The 22,371-nt window shown below is 41.9% G+C and overlaps 1 protein-coding gene across 5 annotated transcripts in view; it reads right to left on the bottom strand.

Moving 5' to 3' along the window:
* The window catches only part of LOC114003655 (CREB binding protein), a 95,057-nt gene that overhangs the window by 5,781 nt on the left and 66,905 nt on the right, over positions 1-22,371 (bottom strand). For all 5 annotated transcript variants that reach the window (XM_039389552.1, XM_027750864.2, XM_039389550.1 and 2 more), the window contains 14 exons: positions 20,219-20,337; positions 19,841-20,080; positions 19,281-19,369; positions 14,134-14,214; positions 13,388-13,444; positions 12,060-12,137; positions 11,483-11,550; positions 7,216-7,366; positions 6,271-6,417; positions 5,828-5,941; positions 5,207-5,372; positions 4,165-4,332; positions 906-1,067; positions 356-637 (listed from right to left, as the gene is read on the bottom strand). In XM_039389552.1, the coding sequence (XP_039245486.1) occupies positions 356-637; positions 906-1,067; positions 4,165-4,332; positions 5,207-5,372; positions 5,828-5,941; positions 6,271-6,417; positions 7,216-7,366; positions 11,483-11,550; positions 12,060-12,137; positions 13,388-13,444; positions 14,134-14,214; positions 19,281-19,369; positions 19,841-20,080; positions 20,219-20,337 (1,922 nt within the window). The remainder of the gene's footprint in view (positions 1-355; positions 638-905; positions 1,068-4,164; positions 4,333-5,206; positions 5,373-5,827; positions 5,942-6,270; positions 6,418-7,215; positions 7,367-11,482; positions 11,551-12,059; positions 12,138-13,387; positions 13,445-14,133; positions 14,215-19,280; positions 19,370-19,840; positions 20,081-20,218; positions 20,338-22,371) is intronic.

The following is a 22,371-nucleotide window of genomic DNA, read 5'->3' as shown; positions in this document are numbered from 1 at the left end:
TGGCAGGGGGTGGAAGGAGATGGTCTTTGAGGTCCCTTCCCACCCAAACCATTCTAAGATTCATGATTCTTTAAAACTTAGTTAAAAACTTGTCTATGCAGAGCAGCCACAGAGGAATAAATGATGTAGCAGGAGCCACTCCAGAGCTGTCCATGTTGAGAACCTAAAGTCACTTCTAAAAGAAGAGGTACCCACCTCTCCTACCCACCTGATAATCACCTTCCCTTAAGGCTTAGCACCCTTTCATCAGGATAGGCTTAATTTGGAGGAACTTTTGGCCAATATCCAAAAAAAACCCCCTGAAGCTCAGCTGTAGGGCAAGAGGGAGCTGAGTTCTGAGGTGCCCCCCACGTACCTCACAGACAGTGCAATGCCACCTTGTCTCCACGTGATGCTTGCACTCGTTGCACGTGTAGACGAAGCGATCCTGCCCCTGGGTGTGCAGCTCCACCAGCATGCACAGCGTGGACCACTTGGAGCGGCGCAGGGAGGAGAACTCCCAGTGCTTGTCCCTGGCCAGGGTGAGGAAGGCGTCTCGCCCGTCCATCAGATCACAGCTCAGCAGCGGGTCGGGGTCCACGATGGGATGCAGGGTGTTGATCACGGGCCCGGCATGTAAGTGAATCACAAAAAAGACCTGCGGGTAAACGGGGAAAGGGGGGAAAGTCAGCGGGGTCAGGTAATCTTGCGGGAGGAGGCTCGTGCTCTCTGCAGCAATGGTGTGCTACAAACCTTATCTAATTAACTGAGTTGAAGCTAATCTCTTCCAGTCTGTTGTTATGCAACAGAAACATTTCTAACCCAACCACCAGCTTTACTCCTCCTGAGTTTTCAGTTCTGAGCATCACCGTGCCTGGGCTGACCGGCACGAACCCTTCTCTTTGCACTGCACATTTTGACAGTACCTCTTTATGCTTCTCCATGGTGGCATAGAGCTTCTGGGACAGGTCATTGGACACGTTGGGCATGCTGGGCTTCTTCTTGTTGGCTCTGCTGATGCTGCTCTTATTCTTGTTGGTTTTTTTGTTGTTCTTTTTCTTGGCATTCTTGCTGTCGCCCTGGCTCCCCTGCAATAAAGGCACGGGAAAGATGTTACACTTTACAGAGCTCTCTCCCATTCACTGAGCTCACACTGACACACTTCTGCTGTCAGGAATAGAACTTTGTTCCAATGCCTGCAAATCAGCCCTGCTGTGTTAAATATATCCTATCTTCCAGGAAAAATCAAAAGCCAAACTGGCAGGCAAACAAATCCAAACACTGATTAAAAACAGACTTTTAAAGTACGTATATACATTAAATAATTCCCATCTTACCCTGATTTTTTTTCCCTCTCAAACACTGTACTTCAGCTTCCACTGCTTGCTTTATAAGATCTTATAGACATCTGATGATAAAATCAGCTACAAGTAAAATGGACTTCAAAACAACTCCAGGATTGCAGTATCTTGCTTTGCTGTGCCTTTGGGATTTCACACACTTGATCAAGCTCTGATTTAAGGTTTGTTTGTATTTACTGAACAAATTCAGGGTGAGGACACAGAGAAGAACATGAAGGATTTGAACTGAAACCAACAAACCATGTTATTCTCCATCCTGCAGACTTCCAGCTGCACGTGCAACTCCAAAAAAATAACCTCCAAAACCTTCACTTGTGCCCAAGTTATAACACAGACCACAGTGGCCATACACTGAATACTGGATGTAAGTAAAGAGAGTAAAAAATAGCAGATGATGTTATTTAGATGACCTGGGAAAACAGAAATAACTTGTAGGAGTTCTCATGTCCTTGAAAAATCAAACCCCAAGCCCTCAGCAGGGAGCTCACTCAGTCAAACCCCCTCTCTAACTGCGAGAACATTGGTCATCATAAAATTAAAAATAAGCTACTGAAACACTCTGATATATATAAATATATATATACACACACACATATGCAAGCAAGTTCCATGAACAGCATGTACAAGCAAACACAGGGTTTACCCACAGGCATATTTATTCAGGGAAAACAAAAATATTCCAATTGCAGAAAGCAATTCTATTTATAGACTGCTGCCACCCTTCCATTCCATTAATTAGGGTTGGACAGGAATTCCCTGGCCACTCCTGGGTTCTCTGTAACTAATTTTACGGACTTTTTGGCCAAATCTGTTTGGAAATTAAAATGAGACTATTTTATGGGAAACCAGACAGGGCTCTAAGTGATCTGAAGGAATTCAGAAGTGAGCTATTGTATGTTCCCACCTTGACTTCCCCCTAATTTTCCACCACCCTGATGGAATTGGGGCCTGTCCTCCTTTGCCTGCACATCCTGGAGCATCAACAGAGACTTTAAAATTGAAACACCAAAAGGAAGGACAGATTGAACAGGACAAGTCTAAGTTTTCTTTCTACTCCACCTTCACCAAGTTTATATTTGGTCAACTGTACAAAGCATTCCAAACTGTTCTAAGAAGTTGTAAGATTGTGTTTGTACCACTTTATTTTGATATTCAGCCAGGTCACCCAGAGATATGTGAGCCTTGCCCCTTCTGAATGTTCCAAGAATTCTGAATATTTCCCACTTCTTTAGACTCTCTTTATCTCTTACCTGCAGCACACGTTGACTTTTAAGAAGCTTTCTCTCCACATATACAAAGTTCAGGATGAAGAATTCAAGAAAAGACAGACAGATTCTGTGCCATTTCAATCCCAAGACCCATCTCGTGGTTCCACCCTCAGAGATCCCCATTGCTGGGCAGTTTCCTCCATGAAGTGACCCAAGTTCAGGTCTCTGCACTGGAGAAGTTCTCACACTTTTAAAACTACTCCTTCTCCTGAGCCAAGTGGCAAAGACCACACTGTTCCATTCCTTGTTGTGTTCTTGGCTGACATGTCAGCGACCTGGATGCAGAGTTTGTCCCCTTGCTGCCCCAAAACAGCATCAGTGGCATCAAGTGGGAGCACAAGGATGTTCACAGTCAAGGCTGCACCGTCTCACTTTAGACCACAACTTGCACGAGCTCAGAATTAGTTGTTCTGGGCTTTTTAAACACCTTTTTTCCCCTCTTAGATGCAGAATAAATGCTTTCACTGGGAGGGCACCCTCTGATTTACTGGATATGATAGTTAGCAAAAGAGGGCTGCAGCTCAATCCCAAGCCTTGTCCTCCACTTCTTTTTATATTGCTCAGTTTGTTGAAATATTTCAATATTCCAAGTTACATTCAGAAGGAACAAAGTGAAAGCTGTTAACCTTTTGGTTCCACAAAAACACAGCAACAAACTGTATTAGCCTTGAAGGAGCTGCTAAAGTTTAACAGAAGGAACTTCCTGACACAATGAAATCAATGGATGAAGGTCCATCCCTCCACATCGATCCCATGTAACACACCCTGTAAGCAAACAGTCATGGCATCCAAGCTGAAGGCAAGTTTTCCCCATGTAAAGCTTTTGGTTCCACCTCAGTCTTGTGAGACTTCAGATTTTCCTACAATATTTATTTTAAAACCATCTTGCTGCGAATCACAAGTCAAAGGGTCAGCATAAAAGTGCTGAGGCCATTTGGTTACAGACAAAATTGACACAGAAACAAAAATGAATGATGAAATTCTGGCCAGGACCCTGAAAAATTTGTTTATTGGGGTTTTGTTTGGTTTTTTATAGGCAGAGAGAGAATGGTGGTGAAGGAACAGCACCATCAGGATCAACGTTTCCCACCAACACAAAGCTTGCAATAAATACTTTTAAATATCAGCCCCTTGCTGTTGCAAAGGACAACAAGTACTTGTGCTTAAATAACAGCCACATTTCATTCAGCTTTGGAAAATCCAGCACCTTTCAAAATGCAAATACTGAAGGTGCTTTGCAAAGGTGTGAACCAGCTCAGCCAAATGACTGTGAGCAAATGCAGTGATGCAAAAGCAGCTTAACACATTTCTCTGAGAATGGAGATGCTGAACTGACACAGCTGACTTCTGAGTCTGTTAAAAAAAACCCAAACCAAGCCACCAGTGTATTTGTTAACCATGAAAAAAAACCAGAAATGCAGTAAAGGGACCCCTGATTTCGTGGCTGATGTGAATGACCTTTTCTAGTTTACTGGATGTGAATTCTCTCATTTCTTAAAATATTGATTGTCAGCTTTGTGAGCCAGGAGCAAACACAGCACATAAAGTTAACCCACCTCTGTTGTTTCACTTGCTGCAGTGCTTTCTTCCTTCTTCCTCTCCTCCTCCTCCTGCTCCAACTCCTTAATGCTTTCTTCCAGCACATTGGGCCAGAAATCACCCTCAAAGTAAGGCAGCTCCTTGGCACTGGTCAGCCTGTCCTCAGTCGCTTGTTTGAAGATGTCCTGTTGAGCACATCACACAATTCCAGGAATAAATGAATGGAGATCACTCAGGGGAGAGGGGAGAACCAGAGACATGGCCCCAAAGCCCTCGGCCTCTCCTGCCAGGTCTCCTTCTCTGGGTGCAGCTCCAAAACCAGCCTGGCAATCCTGATAACAGCCCACTCCCTGTTTTATCTTAGAGAGACACTGCTGAGCCTCTCCTGAACCCCCATCATGCCACCAGTTCATGTTCCTGACCTGATGGGAGACACCAAGAGACCCCTGGAAAACGTAACAAAGCCCTCCTTGGTTTCAAGACCACTTTTTATTAGGAGGCACAGATTTTGCAGCTCTTTGCTACACTAAATCCCATGGCAAGGTTTGTTAGGGGCTGTTCCACTCCACACATTTAGTAACTGTCACTTGCCATCAAAACATCGATTTTTTGCCGGCACTGCCACTGCCATGAAGGAATTCTTGTACATTTTAGCATGTAGGGAGTGGCAAATGCTCCCTTTGCCACCTTCAACATATTTCCTTGGGTGCATGTGTGATGTTCTCTAATTAAGAAAATCATCCTTTCTATAAGGAGAGTTTTTTTTTTATTTCACACTAGTGGGGCCTTGAGTTCCACCTCCAGAATTACCAAAGCAAACAGTTTCTTAACAAGCTCCATATTTCCTTGCCTAAAAACTGCAGTGAAAGACAAGTACACAAAGGCAGGTTCTTGCAGATTTCTCTTTGTTCAGACACCAAGGAATTTTCAGCCTGAAAGGCAGAACCTCAAGAAAACCTAAGAAAATGAAGACACTGGCTGAGAATAAACCCCTTGTAGGACATCATCCCAGTTTGAAAAGCCCATAAAAATTAAATCAGGAATTAAACAGTAGCAAACCTTGTAGTCATGAATGATTCTCTCAGCAAATGCCTTGTCCAGCATCTTCTTATACCACTCTTGCAAACGTTTGGGTTTGGGTATTTTCTGGTCAGGGGGGTGGCAATGGAAGATATAATCATCTCCTTCACTGGGGGGACAGGCCCAGATGTGCCCTGTCACATACCTGGTGTGACACACAACAAACAAAATCTGTGACTACCATCACAAAATTAACTCCAACTGAGGTATAAATTCAGAGCTCTGGCTTTATTTTTTAAAATATTTTTCTATTTTTATTTTGTAGCAAAGTTGCCAGGGCAATAACTTCTGTTTAGACAAGGGATAAGGTCTGGGATATAACAACAAAGCTGAAATATCAAGTGAACCTCTGACCCAGTTAATGATGTGCTGTCAGTTTAAAGAATCCTGACAACAAACCACCACTTTAATGACAGAAATCCCAATTTCTCTGTCCAGTGCAGAAGAGGTGGGTGTTCCACAGATCTTGGAGAGGACAGAGGGAAACAGAGACTGTCCCAAAACGAAAAGCTACATGGCTCCCTGGATTAAAAAAAAAAACCCAACAAACAACCCACACTAAAAAACCCAGATTCCTTTCCTCACAAAGATCTGACTTACCCAAGTTTCTTCACGTATTCCAAATATCCAATGAGGATTTCATGGTAAACTGCAGTTCGGAGGCAGCGGGGGCGGAAGAAGTGGATGCTGTCTAGGTAGGATATGTACACACGCCTGCAGCAACGAGAGCACAACCAGTCATGGGGGGCTGCTCTGGCTACTGAGAGCTGACTTTTACCCCAGATGGGTACACAGAAAGAAAAATTAATGCATATTCAATCATCTCAACATGGTGTAAGCAGTTCTCAAAAGCCAAAAACGGGCAGATTTTTTTTTCTTTCAGGCAGCATTGAGAGGCGAAGTGAAAAGCAGAATGCAAAACATTGTGATGCTTTTTGTTGCCATGTCTTCCCCTTCAAAGTCACCTTTGAAGTGCCACAGAACTGAGCCAGTTCTCTGTGTTTGACAGTGGCTTTAGCCTCTGTGCAGAGAGGGGAGGGTACCTGGTGTTGGGAGGGGGGCAATCGGAGCCGTATTCCTGCACGTGCATCCCGAAGAAACACACGTCCACCCCGTCGATCTCCTCAAACGCAAACAGAGCTTTGGTTCGGTAAGGGAAGGATTCTGACATCTCACCAGAATCCACAAATCTGCAGGGAAGGGTGGGAGGGAAGGATTAAAAAAAGAACAACAAAAAGCCAACTATTAAACCAGTGTCCTACCAGAATGAGGAAATTGTTTTCAAGCTTATTTTTAACCCATTAGGAACATTTGCACAGAAGTTAAAGGGGGGTCAGATCAGAGCTGTAGTAAAACAGGGAGTCCCATCACTGTAAATTCATGGAAAGACTGTTTCCATATAGAACACAGGACTGAACAGGCCAGCATTGAGTACGTGAATATCCTCAGAGACCACAAGCCTTTAAATAGGTTGCAGAGCAGAAAACCTGATGCATTATGAGGAGGTGATGTCACATAAACACTCTCTTTATGAATTAAAGCCAAAATGCTCCACAGAATAAACCTTTTAAGCTTTTCATTTATAATGAAGTAAATTAAAAATCCCTCCTGAAAGCCAAAGTGTTTATAAAAACACAACAAAACAGTAAGGAACAGTGAGGAACAGAATCTCAGCAACTGCTCCAAACTAAACTATGAATTCTGAAACACCAACCAAAACGGGGTCAGACTCTTAAGATTTAGCAACACAAAGTCACAGTATTATAACCAAACCCAGGATGCCCCCACACTGCCCCCCAAACAGTCAAAGTACAATTGTCACCTCCTCTGCTTTTTTGTACCTTTCATGATCTTACTTATGCCAGAGTTCCAAAGATGTGTAAAGGGATTAAGGTGCAAATTGTCAAAGTTTTGCAATATCTACACAAGGAGACTTCAAAATAAAATCAATTAAAAAAATTGCATTTATCAGAATTAACAGAACTAACCTGGATTTCATTCCTGGTTTGACTTCTACTGTCTTATCTGAACTTGCTACTACTCTGACAAAGACCTCTCCAGCTTCAGGATGATTCTGTCGCCGCAGAAATTTGTTCACTCTGTCTTCCAAATGGTTTCCTAAACGTGTTGTCTGCAGCCCTGGAAGTGAAGTGGGAGAGAACATGACAATGGAAACTTAATTCTGGAGGAATCATTTAAGTTCGGGGTGTTACTGTGCTTTTTAAACTCTTTCAGCTCGTTTCTCTGGACGGAAGTAGGTTTTTTTTCCCCTTTGTTTTACCTGCGTATGAAAATCTGATGGTTTTATTTATGCAGCCAAAAATGAAAAAAAAGCAAACCCATCCATGCTTTCCCCCAAGCCTGAAGGTGTTCACACCCTATTGTGGAAGCTCAAAACCACTACAGTGGGAAAATTACCCCGTAAGTGAACCAACAAAGGCGGCTTTACGTAGCATTTTTCAATTTGCAGGCTTATTTTATGAACGCTGCAAATGTTTTCTCCTGCCAAACCCACTCTCTGGCTGCTTGACAGAGATTACATCACTTTATAGATCTGGCTCCATGCCACACCTTTTCAAGCAAAGCAAAGCAAATCACCAGAAATGAAAAGCCTTTTGACTTCAACGGAGATTTCATTGCTTTTGCTTTTCTTTTCAAGAGAGCTTTTAGACTGCAGTTACAGTAATCTGCACACCAAGGTTAAATAGTTCCTGCACAGGGAGAGAGGTCTTGGAAAGTTCAAGTCCACAGATTGTCCAGATCCCCTCTCTTGGTCTTTACATTCACAATTGGCTTTTGTGGTCTTACAGGATGTGATGGTTTTCAAATAAATCCACAACAAATTACAGAAATCACAATGAAGATTTTGGTTAAAATTAAGAAAACAGAAGGAGCCCACTGTTCTGACTTGAAGATTTATGACTACTTCTCTTATCCTGCTGTACTTATTTTACTAGCCAGTATTCCTATTTCATTTTATGGTCAATCTGCTATCTTTTCCAAAGTGATGGTGTAATCTACAAATGTTCATTTTACTAGAATACATTTAATTTTCTGCTCTCCATTGCTTCATTTTTCAGTTGTTATTTGGCTCCTGACACAAGGCTCTTGGTTCTTTCTCCTGACATCCAGAAAGCTGCAGTGGAATATCTACACTAAAATTCCTTAGGTTCCAATACTGGGGAAAACCCCCACATACACTCAAAGGATGACCTCATTTTCTAAGGGATTTATATATTTTAAATTATTATATAAAATCATAGAATTGTTTTGGTTGTAAAGGACCTTAAAACTCATTTAATTCCACCCCCTGCCACAAGCAGGGACACCTTCCACTAGCCCAGGTTGCTCCAAGCCCCGTCCAACCTGGTCTTGAACATTTCCAGGGATGGGGCAGCCACAGCTTCTCTGGGTAACCTGTGCCAGGGCCTCCTCACCCTCACAGGGAGGAATTTTTTCCCAATATCCCATCTAACTCTGCTCTCTGTCAGCTTAATCACAATCAGTTCATAGAAATTCCCAAAAGCATCAGTCTTGATTTATGTCTTTCAGCCTGTCCCCCTTGTCCACTGAGATTCTGTGGTTATAACCAGCACAACACAGTCTAAATATCATTTACTTGGGAGTCAATAACTAAATTCAAAGGTAGGTTAAAATAAAAATACACCAAGCCCTTTTAAATTCCAACACCTTGGCCTTTCCATGTTTCCCAGCCCAATACACTATATTGGGCTTTCCATATATAATATGAAGGGGATTTTAAAGGAAATTCACAAATTCTTTATGAGGACATTTTTTTGTTTCGTTGATTTCTCTGACTACAATCAGAAAAAGAAGAAAGGGCTCCATCTCAGCTGATGAGTTAGGAAGCCACTAGAGTTAACTCCACTGTCTTGTGTTTTCATCTCATCATCTTCCCAATGCTAAGCAACCAAGGGATATCTGCTTCCTTCCTTATGCTGTTGGCATTAGAGCTTGAAAACCAACAAACACAAAAAGACCAGATTAGAAGACAAAAGAAACAGGCAGCATTAAGATCACAGGTACTGTAAGGAAAGGGTCTAAAACTTGCGTTTTTTGATTTATTGGAATGTGCAAGTTCCTTTAGAAAGCAACCAGAGTTTGGTTCTTGGACACCTCTCACACCTACACTTCTAATAAAGGCTCAGGGCTCAGTGAAAACTGCAGTGCAAACTTGAACAAAAGGCACCCAAACTGTTAACAAGGAACGTTCAGCACAGCAGGTTTGTGGCAGCAGCAGTGGCCAGACATTTGTGAGGGGATGAGTAATGGGACACATAGGAAGAAAGTCAGACTCCTGGCTCACTGTGACTTTTTGTCAGGAAACTCCTGTGGGTGACTTATTTGTCAGGATATCTTTTGTCTTTGAACATCTCTGCATCGGGGAAGTGATATTTGTAGATTTTCTTAGGAAAATAAATACTTGAAAAGTTTGGGGTCTCACAGCTGCACACTTGTTGTATTTGGCAGGCTATCAGTTAATTAACCAATTTTACTTAATATACATTAATGTTCCACAACACCTGAAGGACCTGCTGTCTTGGTTATTTATTAGCAGTTGTGCCACTGTGCTTGAAAGAGTGTAGAAATATTGGTGGCAACTAAAACCTGATTGTATTACTTGACTGTAATACTTTGTAAGTAAAAGTTTTTATGGGGAGAGGGAACATGTTAACGTTTCAATCTTTCACTGCTCAGGTTTGTTTTCAGGTCAGCAGTAAGACCAAGATTTGGGCAAGAGCAGGCCCTCCTTTTCCTTCCCTGTTCTTCCATTTCCAGTAGAGCATTGTTAGAGCAGCTGATCTCCAGAGCTGAGCCCACCACTGGATTACAGCAGGACTCAAATCACGGGAAAAGACAGTCAAACAGCAGGGAAAGAAAAAGAAGGAAAGGGAAAAAGCACCACTATTTCCCTGTCCAGAACAGAATGGTCACCTTGAACTAAATGGCTGGTTTACACAAACCTTAAACAACTGCAGGTATCTGAGGAGTCACACACTTGTTTCAGACAATTTACATCAGTATCTGCTCTAAAGCCAGCACATGACAGAAGAGGCATCCATTTAAAATGGTTATCTAAAACTACATTTTGATTTCATCATTTTATTAATGTTCTCTTACAACTTTAATCTGTCTTTAATGAGACTAATTTAGAGCTCTCTAACAATACTGTCTTGCATGCGTCAGGTTCCTCCAGAGACCGTTTTGATTACTGTAACCTAATAATGCCTCACACAGCTTTATCATCTCCACCTCAGCCCCCTCCACAGCTCCTGTTATGCAATCAACCACACACCAAGTTATCAAGAAGTCACATTTAATGCAAAACCTTGCCTTTATCACAGTGTGGAAGAGTCAGGCTTGTGCAGGCACAGTGTGACACAGGAATGCCCAGAACTTCCAAGGACCAAAGAACAAGGCAGGAATCAAGTGCACCTGCAAGTTCTAGTTGTTCAAGTGGCTGAATCACCCTCTTGGTTTCTACAGTCACTTTGTTTTTCTGCTCTGTGCACTGACACTGCATTTCCAACACCAGTGCCTTCTCTGCTGCCCTCCCTCCAAACGTGTGTGAGTGGAAATCACTGAATTATGTTCTCTGAGGTGAAATGCTTGCAGAGAGTCCTGTGCAAGGATTACTGATACAACCTGACCTGGCCATCTTCTGGCCCTCTCTTTAGTGCCCATTTCAACAAGACCATGGCAGTGGTTACTGCCAAGGGAATCCAGACTCACAATGGAATGGGTCACTCATTCCAGTGGACAGTCCTTGTCCCACCACCCGCTCTGGAGGCAAGAAAAGCTCTTCAAACACTTTTGTGTTTGGCAGCAGCACCTGAACTGCAGCACAACTTGTTACTACATGTTATTGGAAGGGCACAGAGGTGACAGTCATTTACTACAGTTTCAGCACTACATGGAAACATGGCTAAATATAGCCAGTGAAGAGCACACAGCCCCGTGCTTCTCCTGTTCTCTTTGCCCCCTTTCTGCTTTCTAATCCTAGAAAAATAAGGACAAAGACGCCAAACACCTCAAGGCTGACCACAAACACATAGAGAGCAGGGCTTTAAAATGTTGATTAAAATTCTGACAGCCTCAGGCTACACCACGCCCCATTTTGCAAATGTTCCAGTGCTGTCCATTATAACAACACAAAGTCTCAATCAAAGAGCTCTTAGGGCTGGCAGGGGGAAGATGAATATTGGGAGATAAAAACAGAAATATCAAACTCACTTTTAGCACTGAATTTGTTTTCTTTGCGTGTTCTACCGGTTTTCTTCAGACAATTATCACAGACAAACCTATTGAGAAAAGGAAAAAAAAGCCAAAAATTTAGCATAAAGCCATTACTGGTGAGCTTAAACCCAATGTCTGAACCCATAATTTAAATGTCAGAGCACGATATATTTTTCTCTGGATTTGAACAGTTTGTATCACTTCATTTTTGAGGGACTTAAAGCCTTTGTGAGCTGCTTTAATTCTGCCAAGTGGTTGAACCTGCATTAGCGTTCTGTGCACACAGACTCACCTCCAACCAGCTGCCCTTGTCTAAGAGTTAGAAAGAAACCCCAGAAAGCTGAGTGTATGAAAAGTTGGGTTTCATGCACATTTTTATCTAAGTAGACTGAAATAAGACCCCAAACACCAAAAAAATGTATTTTATTAAGAAACACTTTGTCCTTCTGTACTCAGTTCCTAGAAGGCAAAGGAAGTGGCCACATATTAAAGAACAAGGCAGAAAGTCTTTATTATATAAACTACATCGACGTTTTTATACAAGGGGTAAAAAAAACTAACAAACATCTCTTACCCTGAAGGCCAAATAATATCATAATGTAACACACAGATCTGGTGCATCTTCCGACCACATTCTTTGCAGTCAACAAACCTGAGGAGAAAAAACAGCAGCCAATCACTTCTGGTGTTAGGTAAGAAATTTTCCAGAATTCAGCAAGAAAGAAAGACTTGCCAATCCTCTGGTAAGATCTGAACCAACTTCAACAGGCCCAATTTATGTGTCAGTTTAAAAAATACTCAAAATAGATTCAGATCCACATCTGTCAATCCATGAGCGAATTACATACATATATATACATATATATATATATAACAAGGTGTTCTAGTTTAAAAATCTGAAATGGGCTGTCATGCACAACTTTTTCTGGATCTTTTTTATCCTTTTCTAAGCAGAGTCCTGAGTCTTCCCAGCTTCACAGAATCCTGCTCAACAATACCTCCACAGATTTAACTTCCAATTGCTGCAACAACCACAAACTGATTAAATGGTTGCTCAACTTACTGTAAACGTAAAAACTAGTCAGTCATGAATCACCCTGCCAAGAAAACATGTATTAACTTGTCTTTGCCTGCATGTCTCTGCTGTAGTCTTCTTTTTTCCTGGTCACAATAGTATGTCAAAATCCTTTTTTTGGATGGGAAAACTGTTAGAGGTTTTCCCAGACCAGGCTGCAGGATTGGTTATGAAGCCAAATGCACTGGGGTCTATCCCAGTCCACCTTTACAGGCCTGGGGAGGAGCTCTATTTAGTATTTGCAAAGATAAGATTAGGAATCAAAATGTGCTGTGTATCAAACTGCCAGACAACATAGTAAAAAAAAGTAAGATAAAATCTCTTTGCAGCCAGTTAAGGGCTGTAGGAAAAGCAGCACATGCTCCTAAAGGAAGTTCAGCTGGGCTTTCTCTCAACCTCCCAGGGGTAGCACAAGTGAGGGAGCAGGGTGGTCCTTCTGGTGGGCTGAGCACTCAGTGGAGAGAAAAATGTGGTTTAGAACAGAAGAGGAAAAAGCAGAAGTGCCCCAGGAATGCAGGGCTGGGTGTGAAAGGCTCTGTGTGAGAGAGGGCCATTCCCAGCCCTGTGCAGAGCCTGGCTGATTCCTGGAATCACCCATACAACAGCACTAGGAACTGCCTGAGGAACAGGCTCACGTTCCCTTTTGGGAATCAAAGTCAGACATCGACTTTGGATGTGGTGCCATAAACTTCAGGGAAAGATTCTGCAGCCTGTTTGGGCAGAGATGGGGGAAAAGGAAGAGTTCTTTACTCCCTGCCCCATTTCTGGCTAAAGGACAAGTGGAACTGATGGGATTATCTCAGGAAAACCAACAGCTGGGTACTTACGGCTCTGGATCTAGGGTATCGTTTTTCTTCTTTTCAAACTGATCCTTAGAGATGGTTCTAGAGACAAAGAGTTAACATGAAAACTCAGTAGCATTTTTATATCAGAGGCTGAGACAATATAATTTTTTGCTGAATTGCAGCAAACTTCAAGTCTGAAGAAAGCACCTCAGTATTTATTTTCTAGTCAGAGCAAGCAATTCAGTTCATTTTAGCTTAAGCTACAGAAAATATTTTTCTCATTTTACTTTCTGCAAAAATTAAATGCAAAATAAGAGACACCCAAGCACCCAGATAAATTTAAATTCAAAAAAGGACAAGGGAAGCTATTGTCAGTAAAACAGTAGCTTGTATTCCTCAAATCTGATTTTTTTGGCCAGGTTAAAGGCAAGCCATTGGTGTTATAAATATAGGCTGCACTTCAAAAGGTGAGACATCAGAATTAGATGAAGTCTTTCATTAGAAGGTGACATTTATTGGCACAGTCCCCATTGCCCCCCTCCAAGCACATCATCCAGGGTCTGCCACCCCCTGGAAGGGGCAGCTCAACTGGACACTGCTGGGCAGACCTACAGCCCCAACACAGCGACAGCTGTTAATCCTGTCACTGTAAAATCTCCTGCTAGGAAGGAATAAGGCACTTCCCCCCAAAAACACCACCAAAGGGGTTTGGGTTTTACTCCTAACCCAGGACAAACACCACCCCTCCCAGTCCAAGAGGCAGCATGCAGAGGAAAGGAAGGACTTACGTTTGAGGCTGGGAAGGGTCATCACCCAGGGTGACATTCTCCCCCTGGATTTCAGTGAAACACTTCTCACAGAAGTGATACCTGTCAGCAAGAAGGCCATATTTGGGTGAGCTGGTCCAGCACAAACACAGCCACCCAAGCACGGAGCCACCAACCAGGGCAGGGCAGATCAGCACGACCACGACGGAAGGGGGGACGTTGTTGGTTGATTGATGGGTCAGTGTGGACAATGAGGAGGAACAGAGGGAGGGGAGGGCAGGATTAGAGAACAGGGGAGGGAACAAACAGCACAGACGTAAGAGGTAAGACGCAAACACCAAGACAACACAGAGCAGAAAGCCAAGGCAAAGCACAGATTAGCATTCGGTCTCATTTCATACATCGCTAACAAGTCGTCGGGTGTCAAATTCAAAATTTGGGGAGGATTAGTGGAGTAGCCACCAAGAGCTACCTTTGTATAGGCTTCAAATTTAAGAATTTGGATTTGATTTGCATTGCTTAGGAAAAAAAAAAAATGCTCTTTGATTCCAGGCTTGCGACTGATCGAGTTTGCTTTGGGTGAAAAACAGCCTGTCAAAAAGCTTTAGGAACATGTTTATTATGGATTTAAATAATTAGGAAACATGTTGAAAGCATTTACTGATTGTGAGTCAGAACTGCAAAAGCAGAAACACTTGGTATTGTAAAAAAAAAATCTATAAAAATATTAAATTGAAAATTTGACTGTAAGATTAAATGATATAAAGATATTAAATTCAAAATTTGAGTATAAGATTAAATGTGACCAATTGCTCAGCTAATATTCTTTTATATAAATGAAACCAAATCCATACTCTAGACAAACATTTAACAGAAATGCAATTATGGGTCAGAGTTTCCAGCCATTTTATCTATATATATATACAATATATGTATATATGTGAACAACATGAAATATTGTACATACATACAATATATTTATCAGGTACATTAAGGATGTGGAATTAATTAAGCTTTAAAAATTGAATATGAGGCAGGTACAATTTTTGGTCACCAGACCAAGAGCCAATCCAAGTCATACTCAGCAAAACCAATTCTGCAGTTTACCAAACCAAGCTGAGTAAACTGGAATACAACTCTATGAAAATACAATCTGCATTTGAAAAAAATAAAATAAAATCAAGGTTACATGGATTTTTGGGGGGTTTTTTGGTGGTTTTGTTTGTTTGTTTCAGATGAACTGGAACCAAAGTTGTCAGGGTCACAAAAAAAAATAAAAAATAAAAAAAAAAAAAAAATAAAAAAAGGAGGCTAAATGTTTGGAAAGGATATGAATTCACACATGAACAAAGGCAACAGAGAGGCCACAGCTGTAAAATGCGGGAAGGCCACAAAGGATCATCAAAATAAAGGAGCTTTATGGAGGATCGAGAGTGAGAGAGTTTAAGCAGCGATGGCAGCACAGTACGACGCAGGTTGGGAACTCAAACACCGACTGTGGGATGGGGAGCGCAAAAGGCACCGAACGAGACTCAGTGGCACAATGAACCAACAACTGAAGGGATGGAGACTGAGCAGTGTGGCAGCTCTGCCCCTGCCAACACACCCTCACACACCTAAACTACTGCAATCCCGGTGACAGCTCCAAGGCTGTGCTTTCCTGGAGACAACAAAAGGCATTTACAGGCACTTATTGGAACGGGTGGATCAGAATTTCCTCCTGGACACACACACTGGCCCTGCCGAGCGGGAGCGGCTCCTCCGGCAGAGCTCTCCGTGCCCTCCCGGGCTGGAGCCAGCTCCGAGTTACCACAGCACAATTCACAGAGCCAGAAAACTTTTCCAAGCTCTGCCAGCTGGCTCTGGATGAGGAGCTGCTCTGCCAGCCCAGAGCCACTGAACTGCGGCAGAGCAACGGAGTCCTGCCCGTAGTGTGGGACCGACTGGGAGGGGAGCAGGGGTGCTTTATTCTGGTTAACAGAACCCACAGTGACATTTCCACACAGGGCAGCTGCTCTTTGATGGCAACCACTCCCTGTCCCGAGGGGGGATTCCCAGCCCACCACCAGTTAAGCTGCACCCAGCTCCTCTTGGGTCAGCCCCACTGGGATTAAACACATCGCCCTCCCAAGGAAAACCAGGCTTTTGGGGCTGAGAATGCAGCACAGCAAGGCCAGGAAAAAAGCAAATGTATTCCAATGATTTGTAATCATTTGGAATGATAAAAAGTGGTTATTACAGAGGAACACCACAGGAGAGTTTCAGGAGTGGGGACTGACACTGCACATCTCATTTCCACTGACCTCCCTCGCCCCTCACTCCATACCCCTAAACTGATACCAAAACATGTACTTTCTTTTTTTACAACTCAAATATAAGAGATTCAGAATTTTATATCCTTTTACACGTTGTCCACATTCTTTTTTTTCCCTAGAATGTGCTTCTTTAAATTTTTCTTTAATTAACCCCCCACACACTAATTATTTTCCTTACTGACATGATTACTCATCATTTTAAGAGTCAGACTGGGAAGGACTGAAACTCAGGAGGACCCAAACACAGGAGCTTGTAGCCAGGAAAATCCATGGTCAAGGCTCCTATTAATACTTTGCTACAGTTAAACAATCCCAGAAAAGGTTAATTCTGATCCATTTTCAGAATAATTTATGGGCTTTCAAAGCACTCCAAGCCTTAACCCATGATATTAAAATGAGGAAATAAAAACTGAAGTACAGTGAAAATGAATCACCGAAAGATCATGAACATTTGTCCATAAAATAACCATGGTGAAGCAATAGCTATAATTGATTATGGATATGGACCCTCAGAAACAAAGACCTGCCTTTTGCTTGCCCCCACAAATATTCAGCAAAACCCATAGAGAACATACAATATTCTAGTTACAACAGCCATAGAAAACCCAAAGAACGTACTTATTGCAACACATCAAACATGAAAAGCTTTTCAAATGCAGACTGTTCAGGTGACTGACTCCCGTTTATCAAAGAGCAACATTATGGTTCAATACCAAAGTCCAGAAAATGCTCAATTTCTGCATTAACAGGAGAATTGCCAACTGTAATTGAGTGTATTCAAAGGAAATTCTAAATTAATAACTGTATGAAACACCCATCAGTTTTCTCAACTGGGTATTCACACATGAAGCACATTTTCTGAACACTTTAACCTAAATTTCTGCCTTATTAGAGAATCTAAACAGTTGCATACCAAATAATTAACTTTTAATCACTGAACTGTAGTGCCAGAGTTCATTTTAATTCAATGGTGCCTAAATGTTCTTAGTTGTAATTTAGTTATGTGATATGCTGGACTTTAGGTGCATTCAATTTTGCCTGCTCTGTACATAGAAAATTCAAGAGCATTGACCAATTAAAGATCTGCTGGAAGCACAGAATTTGCTTTTCACTTATTTTCTACGTCTTTAAGAACACCTAAAATTTAAAGATCACTGTCACAGAAAATGTGACCGTTTTGTAGCAACACAGCTGATGAACAAGGGCTTTCTATGATCTGACAGTCCAGATGCACACTTAAAAATATGGTGATAAATCTTCAGAAATGCTTTCTTTAAAAGCCCCATTTATCACTCAATTTAGTTGGCCTGAAACAGAAAGCTTCACATTCCCCCTGAACTCAACCCACCCCAAACCCCCAACCCTTTCTCAAGACATCTGGATGAACAGAAATATAAAATTTAAAGGGACTCTTGGAACTTATAACAGGCAGGAAAGTGAAACATTGCAACACCCAGTGCAGAGGAACCCACTGCCCCACCAACCCTGGGCTTCTTGCCTTCCATGGAATAACCCAAATGATTTAACATGAATTTAAACAGGGAAGGATAACTGAAAGAAAAATGAGCCCTTCTTCAATTCATTTTGAAGTTACTGTGCTTTTCAAATGCAGAACTACCTGGGTGCACAACATGAAAAGTAATTCAAATTCTACCTACAGTGATGGTATTTAAGGGTTATTTTTCCCCGATTCCAGTACTGAAGTACTGTCTTTTTAAATGCACTTTCATGGCTTTATTTCTCTTCAGCCTGATTTTTTTCAGAGTCCACAGTGGCTGTGTAAAACCTTTTAATGAGAGGTCATGAATTCATTCCTCCCTGTCAATACTTTCTGCCTCTCAAAGGCCACCCAACACATGAGGTGGGACACACGTTTTCACCTGCCACACTTCAGTGTGGGGGTGCCCAACAGGCTTAAACCACCTCAGAGCCTGTTTGGTGAGTAGGGGTGGCCCTAAAAGATGAAATACTCAGTGTCTGATACTTCACTCAGACAACAGCCCCATGCACCTCACAACTGGCAAGGCTTAGAGAGACTGCCAAGCCTCTGGAATTCATAACTTCCAACTCATAACTTCCTTTTCCTTGTTCAAAACAAAGCTTGTGTCTTAGTCGATTTATATTCTGCATTTTTTTTTTTTTGGTGAGGGACAACACACACCATCTAAGAACCCAAACCAAAAGCCAAGTTTTGAGTTTGCTTTGTTATTATAACACTGGAGATTTAAGCATTAAATAGAAAATTAGTATTATAATCTAATGATTGTTTAATAATCATACAAACACTAAGTCCTAATATTAATTAAAGATTAAGAGAAACTATAATTTTCACAGCTTCTCATGGAGTCTCTGGGTAGTTTTAAATGCTATTTCCAAGCTAATTTAAATAGAATTAAGCACTGGCTAGGAAGGGAGAATGTAAGTCTGGCAATTAATCACTGTATCCTTTACTTGGCAAATTCTGGCACTAATTTGCAAACAAACCTGCATATTTTCACAATTCTCCCAGAACAAGGTAACAGGATTTCCCAGTGCCTTTTTGCAGTTCTGCCCCTCTCCCTCCAGCAAGCCCTGCTCCTCTTTGTATGGAAAACATGGACAACTTGCCCTGCACTTAGGCAGTGCATGGGGCAGCCTAACTAACAGCACTAAAGCACAGTGTGTACCAAACTGCAGGGAAGTAAAGAGTCACCTGCAAAAGGACAGCATGGAAAGGTAAAGAAAATAAATTTTCCCTGACTTAGCTGACAAAGAAAAGCAGAAATTAATAAACCTCCTCCTCTACATGTGCAGGGAAGTCAAAGGAGATCTCACTTCCTGAACAAGGAAAAAAACCTGAATTCAAGGACTTACCTATTCTGGTAACTGTAGTAGGCAGCGTCCCGGGGAATGGTGCACAGTTGCTTCCCATAGCAGCACAAGGTCTGTGGAGAGAACTCATACTGCAAAACAAGGGAGAAAAGCAGCTTTACAATGGGATCTTTTGTTCAGCAAGGATCTATTATGCAAACGTGACGCTTATGGGTATCAGATTGTCAGGTTTATCACGCTTTTCTGAGCTATTGTAAATATATTAGCACAGCCCTCTCAATTTGATGACAATCATTAACTCTAAAAGCTGACCCTCCAACCTGCTGCTTTACTGCAATGGACACGAGAAAGAAGGGAAGCATTTTAATATTGCTTATGACCAAGACAGCTGTCCTCTGAGGGTGCAAAATACAACAATAACAACACAAGAGCAGAGAGAAGGATGCTATTGACCTTCTTTACCTCTCAACACGCTTGTAACAAAGCCAAACTTCTAGCAACCCTTCCGTTTTTGAAAAAAAGAGTGTGCAAAGCTGAAGTTCTGTCTGACCAGTCAAGCTGAGCTCTTCAGAAGAACACAACTGCCCCAGGAATGTACCCACCTTGCGCCCACAGCAGTAGCCGAGCGATTGCATGACGGGATCGATCTCTTGCTCAAACACCTCCGCCAGTTTAGTGCAAAACTTATAGACCCGGGAAGTCTTGCGATTGTACAGCCACGCGTTGTTAAACATCAGCCACACGTCGTCCACGTACTGCCACGGCTCCTGGTACTGCCCCGTGTCCAGCTTCCGTTTAATGGTGGAAAGATCCATGGGGTTCTTCACGATGTCGAAATAGTCCTTCGAAGACACAGAAAAACCCCGCTTTATTTTTAGGACGTCGACCGCTCGCGGCGTGCTGAGCGTGAAAAATAAACGTTGGAACGGGCAAAGACAAAGCAGAAGAATGTTTTGTAGGTTTTCTTCAGGCCAACTCACCGGAATCCCTAAAAGCTGGGGATCCACAGGCTGTCTGAAAGGTAGAGACTCTGGGTCCTGCCGGTACAACGCTTCGAGGGTGGGCATGAGAGCCTGGCGCAGCTCCTCGGGCTTGAAAACTGCAAAGGAGAGGCACAAAGGTTAGAAAATTGCTTTCCACATTTCCTAACCTCTTGACTCCCCCAAGGAAAGTAAAGAACTATGTTAACACAGAACTCTGAAGAGGGATTTCCTGATCAGAGGCAAAACCTCACTTACAATCAAGAGGCAAGCACACAGCTTTTCTACGGACTCCCATCACAGCAGGTGTTAATCCCACAGTAAGGGGATGGGAACAACTCTAGCCCGTAATGATACATACTCTAGAACATAAAAAAAAAGCCCTCAAAACTTATACAGAATCAAATTAAATCAATTGTTTCAACATGGATGAACCTTTTCTCTTCAGAGAAGAGACTGAGCATATTTTTCTCTCCCTCCCTTCTAATCCTGTTCGCTGTTTCCGAGCCAAGATTCTTCCAGCAAAACCCACTGCAGTGGACAGGGATGAAGAGCCAGCTTTACAGAGAGTGACCAGATGTCCTGAGAGCTGGCACAGGAATTTTTCTGGCCACAGTGTGCAAACAGTCCTGGTCTGATGGATCGTTAATTGATTTTGAAAGTGTTAATACTTCCAGATTTCTATGGCACCACTTGGCAACAGTGACATGGCAACAGCCACAGTTCTTTCAGTAGTGGATGACAAGGACAAAAAAAAAGGCAATACATTTTCTGAAAAATAATGATAACTTGGAGAGCTCTTTGAACATCTCAGCAGCGTAATTACATTTATTTCCTTAGGAACGTGACTTTACATAGGGAAGAATGCCTATTATTGAGAAAAAAAGACAACTAAAGAAAGCAGGATGGCATCTAATATTTATCTACCTGGATGAAATGTGAACAACACCAATAAAATGGAGCAATTAGTCCTCTCAAAAGCACTTCAATCCACAGGGCTCAGTGACCCCTTCGAGTTACGATCATTGCTTTTCTCACTCAAATGGTATTTTGGTAAGATATAAATTGCTTTTTGGGACATCTAGTTCATAGTCTGTGATTTTAAAAAGTACACACAAAAATAAAGCACGACAAGAAATTAAGCTGACACGACTACATTGGTTGTATGATCATTTCAGTAGTTCCACAGTCTCAGTCCCAATAAAATGGTAACTCTTTTCCATACTTATCAATACCATATCCACAGGCACTTTCTTATGCAAGGAACCCTACTATAGACTCTCAACATTTTATAAACAACCATTAAATTATATTCTGGGATTCTCAAGAACAGAAGGAAACATTAAATTCCATTAATGAGGAACAGTATTCTCTAACTGCTCTGATTCAGGTAGTTCATAATGTGACAATCTCAATTATTTCATTTCATGAAATTTAAAGGTCAAAAAGAACCTTCTGGCTACCTGCTTGACATTGCTTTTAGAACTTTTTCTTATAATAACACACCTCGAAGCTACAGTATCTTTCAAAATAAATCCAATCTTAATTTAAACCCAAACTACAGAGACACAGCATGACTTTTGCCAAGTTCCTTAAAGCCCAATTACGTTTGCTGATGAAGTTTATAACCTACTTTCATTTTGAAGTTTGAAGAAAATCAAAACCAAAATCCAGTTATCATTTCAATTTATTACTTTACCTAAAAACGTAAAGAAAAGTTGCCTTCATCTTTAGCTGCTCTGCCTCTAAGGAACATGACTAATACCAGCATGTTTGATCATAGGATCTCCCTATTCGCTGATTTTACAAGGAAGTTTTGTTCTGCCCTCTCTCCTTTTTCCAAAATGAAATGCTCCTCCATTAGATAGAAGACCTTTGTAAGGAGCTGGCACCCAGTTATCCCATTTTGTCTTGGATACGTGGGTGGTAAAAAGAAAATGGGATCTTTGCCTGACTCATGATGACGTATTATCTGCCAAAGGAAAGTACAATGCTACCTTTTTTACTTTCTTCAATTTTCCACTTGTTTCAAACAGAGGCGAGCCTGCTTATGATTACTAAGGGGAAAATTCCTAAAGGAAGATTAGCCACCTTCAAAGTTATTAGGACAATACACCTGAATAACCCCGAAACCCAAGCCCTTGCAGGTTTGG

The sequence above is a fragment of the Pipra filicauda genome, unplaced genomic scaffold, assembly GCF_003945595.2.
Source record: "Pipra filicauda isolate LSUMZ 115617 unplaced genomic scaffold, ASM394559v2 scaffold73_size2923735_pilon, whole genome shotgun sequence".
NCBI lineage: Eukaryota > Metazoa > Chordata > Aves > Passeriformes > Pipridae > Pipra > Pipra filicauda.
Note: the sequence above shows the minus strand (reverse complement) of the source record. Positions and strands in the feature narration are given on the sequence as shown.